The 13,347-nt window shown below is 45.6% G+C and overlaps 1 protein-coding gene across 1 annotated transcript in view; it reads right to left on the bottom strand.

Annotated features, from left to right (window-relative positions):
* Positions 1-6,258: 6,258 nt before the first annotated feature.
* LOC102105564 (amine oxidase [flavin-containing] A) overlaps positions 6,259-13,347 on the bottom strand; it is a 34,263-nt gene continuing 27,174 nt past the window's right edge. The window contains exons 10-15 of the mRNA XM_014255718.2: positions 12,498-12,551; positions 11,527-11,584; positions 10,988-11,085; positions 9,780-9,891; positions 8,443-8,505; positions 6,259-7,969 (exon numbers count right to left, since the gene is read on the bottom strand). Coding sequence (XP_014111193.1) covers positions 7,814-7,969; positions 8,443-8,505; positions 9,780-9,891; positions 10,988-11,085; positions 11,527-11,584; positions 12,498-12,551 — 541 coding nt within the window. The 3' untranslated portion in view covers positions 6,259-7,813. The remainder of the gene's footprint in view (positions 7,970-8,442; positions 8,506-9,779; positions 9,892-10,987; positions 11,086-11,526; positions 11,585-12,497; positions 12,552-13,347) is intronic.

The following is a 13,347-nucleotide window of genomic DNA, read 5'->3' on the forward strand; positions in this document are numbered from 1 at the left end:
CTGGTGAGTTTTGCCTTCTAGGTCAAGACAGGATAAATTCTCCCTGAGCCTGTGGAATTGCCTGAGAAAAATAAAAAAAAAAGCATCCAAGAATGATAGGAAATATTTGCCTTGGATGGTGGGACCAAAGTACAATTTGGTATCTGCTAGAAAAAAGACACTTTTTTCTCAGGTTGGTTCTGCACTGTGGTGTGGTTGTAGAAGTGGGATGAATGGGATTTTGAAATTCAGTAATTGGATGGAATTTTCTTGCATCACACTTTTTCTGCAGAGAGCACATATTTACCCAGCTAGAAGGCAATTCATGAGCCAAAAATCAGTTGCCTTGTGCCTCTCAGACATTCTAGAGCACCTTGTTCAGCCTCCAGCTGCTGTCCCAAAAGGAGGCAGCTCTTCCAGAGGCCCAAGGGAAAGATGTCCTAAACCAGCCTGCCCTGTGGCACAGATGATCTTTGGGTACCAAACCAGGCAACAGCTGATGGCAATTAGGTATTTCTTGGGCTGTTTAGCTTTGAAGAAATGCACCAGGGATGATGTGGGCTCTATGAATCTGACACATTGCAAGTTAATATTGCATGTTAATAGGTAGCTGCACATATTTAATGTGTTAATACACAGATGTCCCTTACCCAGGCAGGCTAGAGATTGATTTGTTTGTCATTGGAAACAGAACCATGATATTCTAGTCATAATATTAGCAGAGTTTGCTAGAAAAGCCTTCAGTTAGCAGCTTAATGCCAAGATAAGCTGTAAAAAAAGTACACCTAAGAGACTTTGTAAGCTGATTTTAGTGTGCATGACTTGTACAGTCAGCAGTAATAAGCTGTTCTGAAGCTAGGCTAGGAAAAGCTCAAAAAATAATTTAAAAAATAATCACAGAATATTTTGGGTTGGAGGGGACATAGAAAGGGGATCTTACTAGGTCATCTAGTCCAAACCCCCTGCCATGGGCAGGGACATCTTCAACTAGACCAGGGTGCTCAGAGCCCCATCCAGCCTGGCCTTGAACATTTCCAGGAACGGGTCATTTACAACTTCTCTGGGCAACCAGTTCCATTGTTTCACCTTATATCTAATCTAAATCTAACTTATTTTAGTTTTAACCCCTTTGTTCTATCACAACAAACCATGCTAAAAGGTCCCTTTCCACGCCTTTCAGGTACTGGAAGGTTCTCTGAGGTCTCCCCAGAGCCTTCTCTTCCCCAGGCTGAACAGCCCCAATTCTCTCAGCCTGTTCTTACAGGAGGTGCTGCAGCCCTGTGATCAGCTCAGTGACCCTCTCCTGCACCCACTCCAGCAGGTCCATGTCTTTCCTGTTGTCCAAATACCTGTGAAACACTCACTGCTTCGTCCACTGGGACTGTACCCAGTGCCATGCTGGGTCATCCCAGTTTTCCACTCTTCCTGGCACTGCTGAAAGAGGCAAACCAAGTTGTTTTGAGTCCAAGCTGGTCTCTCTTTGTTTTTACAGAAGGTGAGATGCCATTTCTAATTTAGAAGCAAAGGGTATTAGCTTTTTTCCAGGGCTGGTTTTGCTGTGTGCACAGTGAATTTTCTGATAGCAATGTTTCTAATCCTTTCTTAGCAGAATGACCCTAACAAAATAATCCATATGCATCCAGCGCCATTTACTCTGACGTCTACAGGCTCTGCAGACTCCTTCCCACCATCCCTCCAGCTTTCTAGGGGAGAAGAAGCCCCATCCAACTCTAAGTGAGCCATTCATCAGACCTACAGCAGAAAGGGGCTGAGCAAGCACAGACCAGCCTCGTCTGCCCAAGGGCACAATGTCACTGAATTTTGGTAGCACCTTTGAGAGGGGGAGTGTCTCTGAGTGCCATTTCCCTGCAGCAGCAGAGACTCCAAGAAGCACTTGAGGAGGTGGTACCCAGCAGAAACACCAGCCTTTGGATGATTTGGTTTGTCGAGTGGCTCTGTTTGCCCCTCTCCCTGCTGGGATTTAACTTGAATATGCTCTGGTGCTTGGCTGGGAAGGAGCAGGGAAAAGGAGACATATCAATAATGCACTGAGGCATCCTTGTCAGCCCTCAGGCTGTGCCAAATTTGCATATGCTCCAAGCTGTAAGAAAACACTTTGCACAGCAGTGTTGCATTTAGCAGAAATTACATTATAATTTCAGATGTGGAAATTTCTATTCCAGGTCTGAGGCAGGGAGGTGTCCCATTGGGCTGTGCAGTCATTAGCTTAAACAATTGAAATGCGTGCTTGTACTTAATCAAAATCAAGGGAAGGCATTACTCCAGCCTCCACTTGCCAATTCAGTCCAAAGTGGAACAAGAATATTTAACTTAATTAGAAGCTGTATTATTTCCCAATAATTCTTTATGAGATGGAGTTTGGCCAGAGCAATTTTTCAGAGCGTGCATATTTGATCCAGCACCTCCATCCATCTCTGCAAAGCAAATTTCCCCCACAGAAACTCCCTTTTTTGAGAAGGGGATCTGATCTCACCCTGTTCTTCCAGCTCCTTTATTCTGCCAAGCAGGACAGCTCAAGTTGCCTTTGGAGGAAGGTTTGCAGTGCTGGCAGGGGCGTGGTGCCTCAGCCATTTCACTGCCCTGATTTCTGCCAGGGACTGGCCAGAGCCAGGAGGCAGAGGCTGCAGGGATGGAGCGTGCCTTTCTCTGCTTCCTCCAGTGTGGCACATCAGAGCTTGGAGAAGGCTGAGAACTTATGCTTAAAGCTGGGGACTTGCATCATTTTCCTTTAGTGTGCTTTTCTTCTGGAGTTCAACAGGAAGGGTAAACACCAGTGCAGAAATGCCCACAGAGACCTTTCTGCGAGCCCAAGTGTGAAGTTCCTGACACATTTTTTTCATGAAGTGATAAAAAACTGCTGTGAGGTAGCCCAGAAGATGACAGCCTTTATTTCAGGCTTGAGCCTTGCTGTGCCATGCTGCTGAGCTGGCCTTGCTTCAGCTCAGCTGTCTGCAGCTGGTGGCTGCTGACAGAAGTCCTCAAATGCCAGCCTCTGCCTTTTGGAATTCAGCCAGGTGTCCTGGATTTAACCAAGGTTTTGATGAAAATGATGGGGCTCAGGCTATAATCCAAGGAGTTTTCAAGTGTGTGGTCTGGTCATGGAAGTCCAAATGACAACACAAACAATAATTGCATCCTTTGCTCCATTTTCAACCCCATCTTAAGTGGCAGCTGTCCTCTTGTACTGTGAGTGGCAGTTCTTCTACATTTCATAAAGAAGAACTGTGGGAAGAAACATGGCAAAGGGCATCTGTCTTATATTTTCTTGTTCTTGATAAGGTTAGAGGCAGTGCAAATTCATGCCCCTGTCTGATCTGTTCATTATAGACCAGGGAAAACAGCATCACTGGGACTCTGGAAGAAGAGATGTTGGCTTGAAGGCACTGCTGGCTCCTCTGGCACCCAGCAAGGTGCCAGCACCACTGCTAAAGCTTCCCTCTCCTCTCAGCCATGACGGGGCTCTCGCTTGGGAAACTTTTTCCCTGCTCCTTCTGTGTGTTCTGGGTTATTCTGTCTTTGTTGTGTAAGATGAGTAAAAAAAAACCAAAAGAAAGAGAGCAAGGAACAGGGAACAGAACCTGGAAAGCCAAGTGCTACAAATAAAGAGCTGAACAGGAATTGCAGCTGGAGCCTGAAGCATTTGTTGGCATTTGTTGGCAAGCGCAGGAGCTGAGTGGGAAAATAAAAAGTTACAGTTCACTCACAAAGAGCGCATTTGATTTCCCCTCCTGGATTTTCACCAAGATGAAATTTCCTTTCTCTGTGTGTGTGTGAAAAGCAACTATTGCAGGGGAGAAACAGCCCACAAGGAAGAGAACTGTCTATAGCCATGTTTCCACAGTAGAGGACTGTCTGGTTTGTTCTGTGTTTGGAGCTGGGAGCTGAACTCTGTGCAGAGAGCATAAAACCAGTCCCCAGCTTGACCCCAGCATTGTTTCTGGCTGAGGAAAGCCTTTGCTGTCAGTCAAAGTCCTGGTCAGTGGGACATGGGAACCAACTGGTGGGAAACCTGGATGTTGAGATGTGTCAGACTGTGTTGGCACATCACCCTGTGCGGTATTTTTGTTCAAATATATTATACTAATTTTGCCAGTAGTTGGGAGATACGTTTGACCCTGGGAAAAGAGATCAAGTATGAACCTGTGGGCTGAATGAAATGTGAATTGAGAAGTACTGCTGGTGAAGGACTAGCAAAGACACCAAGTGAAGGCAGCAAAATGCTTTGGGTTGGAAGGAACCTTAAAGATCCTGTCGTTCCAATTCCCCTATGACAAAAACAAGCTGCTTGGGGTTACATCCAAGGAAATCTTGAACACTTCCAGGAATAGGGCATGCCTGAGTTCTCTGGGCACCCTGTCCCTCAGCATTTTGAGGCTGGATGTACCTTTTTAACAACCTGGGTGTGTCTGTCAGACCTCCCCCTTGCCTCACACAAGGAGCATGACTGGAGGACCACTGTGTGCCCTGGGGGACATCCACATTCCCTGCTCCAAAACATGGAGCCCCTGCAACCTGGCACTGCTTCCTTGGGGTGGTGGCCCTTTCCCAGACCTGTCACATAGTTTCCAACCAGAGGGGTTTGGTTTGTGAGTTCCCATGCCAGGAGGTTGTGGGCTGGGCAGGTAATGAGGGAAGGAAAGCCTTGCTAGGCTGATCGTGCTAAAAAACCAGCCAGTGGCTCTTCTGCACCTCCTGCCCATCCAGCTCTTGCTGACCCTGCAGCCCATCCTCTTTCAGGGTCCCTGTCCCCATGGGGTGTATGATGGCACCCAGGGGGGAGCAACTGTGTCAGCCTTTACAGACAGGAGCTGCAGCCAAGGGGAGTGAGCCAGAAAAGCTGAGGGAGAGTCTCACAGGAGTGTTTTTCCATCCCCAAGGCTTGGGCAAAGCTGCTGTGCTATCTGTAAGCAAATCCAGCAACTTGATTAAACAGAGACCTTCTCACATGTATCATCCCCACTTGCTTATTTTGGACTGCCTGATCTATGTGCTCAGTGGTGCTTCCTATTTCATTGCTGCTGGGGAGTATTAGGGACTTTTTTTTCCCTCTGCCACTCTTTCTGCCAGTGCTTGCTCTGGTCTTTGTTTTACTTCCAGCAGCCCTTTCACCTAAGGTTTTCCTATTTCCCAGGGTGTCAATGCAATTTAGCTCCCTCCCTGGGGATGAAGGACTTGGTGTGGACCTCAGCCTCTCCCATCTCACCCCGTATTTAAAGAGGACAGAACATTTCCCATTTCTGCCAAGGGAGTGCAAAGCTCTTCCTCCAAACACTGGGGCACTGAGCATCCCTGGTTAGGGAAGGTGTCCAAAGGCTTTCCCACTCCCCAGCCTGGGTGAGGGCTCTGCTTGGAACCCAGGAGAAAGAGGTGCTTCCCTGGTGCTTCATCCTCAGGCTTTAATACCAGCAGCAGCTCCCCTGGGGAGTTGTCAGTCGTGATAGACTCGGTCCCATTCTGTTCCAGAATTGGTTTAAGAAAGATGCCTGGCTGTTTAATATTTAAGCGAAATGTTTAATGTTTAAACAGGGAAATTGGTCTGATTGTCAGAAAGGGCATTAAAGCAGGATGGGAACTGGTCTATAATCTCTGACAAATGCTGCCCTTTCTCTGCAGCAGCCTGGTGCCTGGGAGCTGCAGGAGTTTCAGAAATGCCAATTTTAATCAATCTCTCTCATTTCAATTGCCGCCTGCCAATCCCACAGCACTGAGACGTGCCCTTCCCTGGAAAGGGGGGAATGTTGTACCTGGCTCTGTTTCACAGTTTGAGATGAGTTCAGCTGAATTGCACTGGAATTTCAAACCCCAAACTAATTTCAACAGAAATGTGCGTGGATAAGGTGGAAAGTGAAGCTGGACAGCGTTGGCTCACGGGGACATTGCAGATGATTTGGGGTCTCTTTTTCATGTGCACACAGAAGTTCTGATGTCAAGTCTATAGTAAGCCTGAAAATGAATGGCTCTGAAATATACCTATGGATAAATTATATTTTTACCGGTACAGGCAGTGTTTTTCAGGTGGAAATGTCCCCCTGGGGGAAGCATGTGGCAGTGTAGAACTGCTTCACACCACAAAAGGCTCATCAGCAGGCTGTGCTCCCTCCCTCCCTCAGGAGGCACTGTGGCTGTGCCAGGCACAGGGCAGTCCTTGTGCACAGGAATCCCTGCTCAGCAACAGCTGGAGCTGGGGAGAGCACACGGAGCAGGGAGCCCGCCAGTCAACCAGCAATTCATGTAACTCACAAAAAAACAAGCAAGAAAGAATCTGAAGAAAAGTTTATACGAAGATCAAGGTTCCAGGACTATTGAAAGGCACCTTTCACCCATGCTGAACAACAGTTGAGTTCATGGACACGTACAACGCTCAGAATTCATGGCAAAAAGACCACATAATGATGATACATTGTGAAACATACATTCCAGACTTTAGTAAAACACTAAAGTGATTATTTTAAGTGTTTCATGTACATAATAAGAGCGGAACAGGCAGATGCATCCAATTACTGTAATTTACAAGGCAATAATTCGAACCTCAAACACATTTCTCCTTATTGGAAGAAGGGGCTATGGATTAGCAGTGAAACGAGGGGCAGTGAATGATCAGGGAGCCAGGAAGCTGCTGCCATTTGGAAAATAACAGCCAGCACCTGCTGCAAGTCAGGGGAATTTAACTTCACTTATTCATTTCACTGTGCTGTGGCAGCACAAGGCTGGGCTGGATGGATGGGCTGGATGGATGGATGGATGGATGGATGGATGATGGATGGATGATGGATGGATGGATGGATGGATGGATGGATGGATGATGGATGGATGGATGGATGGATGGATGGATGATGGATGATGGATGGATGGATGGATGATGGATGGATGGATGATGGATGGATGATGGATGGATGATGGATGGATGGATGGATGGATGGATGGATGGATGGATGGATGATGGATGGATGATGGATGGATGGATGGATGGGATGGATGGATGGATGGATGATGGATGGATGGATGGATGGATGATGGATGGATGATGGATGGATGGATGGATGGATGGATGGATGGATGGATGATGGATGGATGGATGGATGGATGGATGGATGATGGATGGATGGATGGATGATGGATGGATGGATGGATGGATGGATGATGGATGGATGGATGGATGGATGGAGCCGATGTGCACAGATGTTTCCATGGCAGTGGGCAGAATGAAGTCTCCTTGATGCCTCCCCTCTCCCTGTTCAGTGCTGTGCCTTGTGCAAATTACCTCCTTTCATCTAGCTCAGGGTTAAGTTTCACGTTTTAATGATTAATAATTAATCAAATGCATTTGAAAATTAATTTGGCAATTCTACAACTGATTGGCATGGTAATCTCTTCTGTGCAGCAGAAGAGAACTCAGATGTTCTGAGCTGCTGACTGAGGTGAATGCATGAGGGCATTTACTGTCACATGTGGTGCAACATAAAACAGTGAGTGGAAACAAAAGCATTCTTTGAGACCCCTCTGCAACTCAGAAAAGGTGTGATCTGCATTTTGCCTTGCCTGTATTAGGAATATATCATTGATATTATCATGTCTAACAAAAAAACCCAAATGGACAAATTTGAAAAACTCCCCCACAGTTGATTTATTACTGTTTAGCTGGTAGCAACTGCAGTGGATTCGATGCATTAATTATGGGACTGAAAAGAAAAATCACAAGGAGAGTAACTTTTGCTCTTTCCAGATGTCCATGCCACTTTTCTCCAAAATAACACTCATCTGGTAAAAGGGGAGGAGAGGGGGTGTGCAGCTTCCACTGGGCACGTGGTCCCCGCTAGTTTCGAGCGACAAGTCCCTTTTTACAGACGAAGAGCCCCGCAGCAGCCACAGAGGTGAGACACAGGGTGCAGCTCAGCAGGCACAGCAGCCCCGGCGCCGAGGGCAGGTTCCTTTCCCAGAAGGTGGTGGTGAATGGTTGGGCTGGGACATCCTGGGGGAGAGAGGAGATGGTGACTCCACAAGGTCCCCCCTCACCACAAGAGCAGGGAGGTGACAAATGCCCTCCATGAGGTTTTTTTATCAAGGACCAGATTGTGCAGGGAAGAGTCATGGCTGTGAGATGTGTTTTCTGTCATCCTGACCAGCCATGGGACAGTGGAGATGGAATTACTTGTGGCTGGAATGAGGTTCTAGTTGGCTTTAAACCATGGCCTGGGACTGGGCAGAATTAGGCTGCATTTTTCAGTCCCCCAGGCTCTGAGATCACTGTCCTTGGCTCTTAGTCACCCACCCTTCAGACATGGGTAATAATATTCCTTGAACAAGACACAGAAATTAATACCATCAGCATGGGAGGTGGCTGAAGCCTTGCCTGGGAGCAGGGTGCATGGGAATCCCTGAAACAGGGACACACCTGACTGAGGGGTGTGTGCCTGACTGGGTGACAGTGATACTCTGGCTTACCTTTGACTCCGGCTCTGGCATCCAAATTTCACTCTTGGAGATCTTCCCCATACTGTGCAGTACCTAGAAGAAAAAAATTATTTGTACTATGTGAAAAAATGATAACCCACAACTCTTCCACTTTTAGAGAAGGAGAGGAAGTCAGAGCAAGGTGACATTGATAAAAGGTGTAACTATGACTAGATGAATGTCTCTTGAACCAGAAAATGTACAGTGGTTTCTACTAGAACGTCTCTAAATATTTTTTGTGGGAGGTTTTTAGTTTTGGGGTTTGTTTCTGAGTTACAGTGCTTTTTCTCAGGGCAGTTTGAGAAATACCAAGGTGAGGTTACTACCATGCACTTGGGACACAAAACCTGTTAGGAGTGATGCTTCTGGGACATAGAAAGAGGAGAGATGCAGCCCTGAGGCTCTCACGGCACAGAATTATGGAGCCCTCCCTCTCCTATTCAGGCAGTACAAAGCTCACCAAGGATTTTTCTTGAGAATAAACTGATTGTAACAATCATGGGGATTCTTGGGGGCGAACGAATGCCTCCAGAAGACAGCTCACTGTCTTTGTAACTACTGCTCACAGGCACAGAGAAAAGAAGAATTAGGTGACTTGAAATGAAGCAAGTAATAAGGATTATAAGGCAAATGTGACATTCTGTCAAATGGAAATAAAAGGGATTTTAAGATTTTCTCTTAAACAACAACTCTGTGGCTTTGCAGTGCAGCAGTTGTAACTGCAATGTGCACCCTTTAATGCTTTTTTCCCCTCCCTCCAGATTGTTGTAAAGGGATTTCACTGTGACTGGGAACCCAGCCCAATGTGTGTCATTCTGAGAAGATTTAGACATTATCAGAGCTGCACATTACAATTTCATAAAGCTCAGCTAACAGGACTGTCTTGTAAAAATAGAAGCAGAAGGGATAGATCAGAAACGAGAACAATGTTCAGATTTCCAGATTTCTGCACAGGAAATAGCTGTGAGCATTTGAAATTACTTAGATTAGTTTTAAAACATGCAGTGATTAACTTATTAGAAATTGAGGTAGTGTATCTACAAGCAGGATCAGGTTGGGTTTTTTTTTCCTCTAGACATGCAGCACATAGCATAAGCTTTATTTTAAGTCTCCAGTTCAGTAACATTCTGATTTAGTTGAGATTCTTGGCTTCACTTTATTCAACAACTAATTAAGTAAGTTTAAAAAAATAAAAATACTTTGGCCACGTTGTTTTCTGGGATTCCTCCCTGTCAATTCTAGGAGCCTTTGCATTAAATCAGGCCCACCAAGCTGTACTTAATCCTTTCTAGCCTTTTGATAGAGATGTTGGAAGCAGAGCAGTGTACCTCTCTGGCTGCTCTCTCTCCCGCCTGCACGGCCCCCTCCATGTATCCGCTCCACTGGCTTGCTGTCTCCGTGCCAGCAAAGTAGATTCTGTCAACAGGCTGGCGAATGATCCTTCAAAACAAGTGGAGAATGTCAGGTGACAAGTGACAGGAAAGCAATGATCCTTCTAAAAGCAATCTATGGCTTTGATGGAGTGTGTGGCTTCAGCTCTCCAGAATCCCTGCAGACCTGCTGTCCCTGCAGGACCACCTGCTCGCTTCTGCGCCCAGAATTCAAGATCTGAGAGAGAGAAAAACCTAAGGCATAAATCAGTGTTCCCAGCTTCCATGCCAAGTAATACAGGCCTTATTTTAGTGCTGAGATAAGGGATAATCCTAACAGCCTCCAGCAATGCAGTGCAGCTGATAGATTTGTCTTCTGCACAGCAGCCTTGCTGTTATCCTGCCATTACTGTGGAATGTGAATGATGTTTTTGCAGTGATAGATCACTGATATTAGCCTCTATTTGGAGGCTGGACTTGTCTGGCTGCTGAAGGCCTGGCATTCAGGGAGCTGCATTCACCCCACAGGGTCATAAAGCCAGTCCCTCAGCCCTGCAGTGCTGCACAAGCATTCCAGCCAGCCCAGCTGTAGTGTTCCTCCACTGGGAATGTGCTCCCATCTAATCCCCCAGTAGGTTCTCCTTGTCTGCTTGGCAACCAGAGGCTGCTGGAGGCCAGACACCTCACCCATCACTGCCTGAGTGTTTGGATCAGTGACAAGAGAAGGGCTTGTACATGGGACGACTCCTCCCCACATGCTCTCATGCTGGACATGGGGAGGAGCTCCTGGGCTTCTCCTGAACCACCTACACAGTCAGTGGAGACCCCTCATCTGTCCAAGATATGTGTCCTCATGGGCTTGGGGGTCTCCAGAGGGTTCCATTGCAAATTCTGCACAGCACAAACTACTGTAAATAATCCAGAGGGGAAAAGTTTTGTGGCTTTAGCAGGTTCCCTTTGTGACTGTGTTTTGTTTATTTGAAAGGCACAAGGGAAATTCTGCTCTTAGTAAAGTAAATAGCAAGATCCTTGTTAGATGGGGAGTAGGGGAGTGGAAGGAGTGTTGAAGTTCCCCATATATTCTAAATATGCCATATTTTTTTTGCATAAGGTATATATGTGAGCTAAGAAATGTGAATTTGAAAGCAAAGCATTCTCTGTTTTACCTGCCATAGGAATGCATTATGCCTGGTGGGAAGTAGGCTGTGTAGCAGCCCCCTGAATATTGCTCCATGGTCCAGTTCTTCTCTTCATAATGCACAGGCTGTGAGTATCAACAGAGAAAACAGTGAAACACTCAGAGAAATTGGAAATAACATATTTCTTTTGAAGAGGGGGGAAAAAACAGGCTAAGAACACCCGACAAAGGAGTGCCATGGCATCTGGCTAATCCTATCCATCTGCACAAAACAAAATTTTGTGCTTTTACAGAAACACCAGTCTCCCATGGGTACATGACAGGACAAATTAAAACATGCACTGCCTTCTCTTTTCTTGTGCAGGGTGAGACTGGCAGTTCTTTTCTTCCTGTACTCCGTGCTGCCCTCCCCTTGGGAACACAAACTGTGGCACAACATGCAATTCTAGGTACACATTTCAAGGTGCCAGAGAACTTTGGCACTTGAAGGAACTTGCCTTTATCATCCAGAAAAAAAGGAGAAACATTATTGTGCAACAGAGGCAAAAACAGACATTAATTCCTTACTTGTAAAGCCTCTTTCATCCCCAGTGCCTTGGCATATGCCTCACAGATCTTCTTTTTCCTATATGAAGATAAAATCAGAGTCAGAAAAAAAAAAGGGTGGGAGGGGGAAGCTCCCCACTCACATCTTTCTTATAAAAAAAACAAATTTATTGCAACACATTGGAAAGCAAATTAGGTAAGGCTTTAAGTCTGATTTCAAGTTCTTAACATACATATTTCAAATGCTGATGCCTAAAAGTTACATCTAAAATGGACTCAGGGAATGGGAAATGAAGGTTGATTTTGGCAATGAGGTCTACAAAAATAAATCTTTGTACAGCTATTTCAGGATGCAGAGGCAATTCATTCTCATGTTCACTGGTGTAAGACCAGAAGAAAAGCAATATAAATCAATTAAATCCCTACAGATTTACTATAGCTGGGAATAAAATATGAGCTGAAGAATGCTGCTCACATTCCTAAGCAGAGCTCCTCTTTCACTTGCACAGTACCAAAAGTCACATTTAGAAAGTACTGTTTGTTCATTTCACTGACTAATGGGAAAACTATGCTTTTGCAAACGCAGAAGTTTAAAAATTTTATCACCTGGTCTGAATCTGAAGACCCAAAAGGAGACATGTCAGCACTCCTGTATCCCTGGGTTAAAGCATCATTCAGTGGAGATGTAGTTTGGGAACATGGTTGGAAAAACCTTCTCTGTTCACACTGAGACCCAGAATTGGTAAATCATAGCATGGAAGAGTGGGCAGGACTTGGAAATTTAGAAATATCCATAACTGGATGAATATTAGCATTAGCATCTCGGCCTGTTTATGCTAAAATGTCAATTTCTGCCCCAATTTCCAGTGCTGGTAGTTGCACTGAGCATGTATAAATGTGCATATTCACACACATATTCACACACATTCCTGTGGGGAAGCATCCCAGAGAAACAATTTGCTTCTGAATATCTACAGCTTCTGAACTCTTACCTCTCTTCCTTGCTGAGATGGGCCAGTTTGACAGCCTTTCTGGTAAGGATGAAACTGAAAATAAAAATAAGGCATGTGAACATCACCCCAGCTGATATGCAAGCTCTTGCTCAAAACGACTCTAAAAAGGGAAAAAATCAAAGCACTTTTCTGGTATGTAATGAGCTTCATGTTTGTCATCATCCCTCAGCATTTAACAATTACAGGCCACACATGAAAAAGCCTGTGCAGGGTAACCTGCAGAGTTAACTGAAAGGGAGGGTGTGCATTCCCAGAGGGCTCTGATCCAAAAGGACTGAGACCCTGAGCTTTCTTGAGCTTTTGAAATCCAGCAGGCAGCTGCCTGTGCCACTTGGTGTTAGTAAGTGCTGGCAGCCTGCTGCTCTTACAGGCATGCACAGTGTCATGGATCACTCCTGCAAGAACTGGGATCAATATTTATTCATCTTGAAGGAAACAGATTTGCCAGTCAGTTCATCTGACCCTAGTGGAGATATCCAGGGGATGAAGTATGTTCCTACACTCTTTTAGAAAGTCACATAAATCCGTGAGGAGGAAGAAAGCTGGAAGCTGTTTGCCATATGGGGTTTGGAGGAGGCTTGCTGCTCTCAGGTCATGGAAGCTTTTAAGCCTTGAACATGCCCATAAACATGTACAGTTCAGTAGAAATGGTGAGCTTCCCCTGCCAGACACTTAAGGAGTAGTTGCCTGACATTTATTTATATTGGCCTTTTTTTGGCAGTCTCACCTCAGATTACAGTGGAAAGACTTGTAAAGATCGTTTGTTCATTTGGTTTCAGCTGTTTTAAAAGCCAGTCAATGCTGTCATGTATTTTCCCCCGTTTGTCCA

This window comes from Pseudopodoces humilis, chromosome 2 (genome assembly GCF_049639895.1).
Source record: "Pseudopodoces humilis isolate 2021_Gansu_Grassland_sample_001 chromosome 2, ASM4963989v1, whole genome shotgun sequence".
NCBI classification, from domain to species: domain Eukaryota; kingdom Metazoa; phylum Chordata; class Aves; order Passeriformes; family Paridae; genus Pseudopodoces; species Pseudopodoces humilis.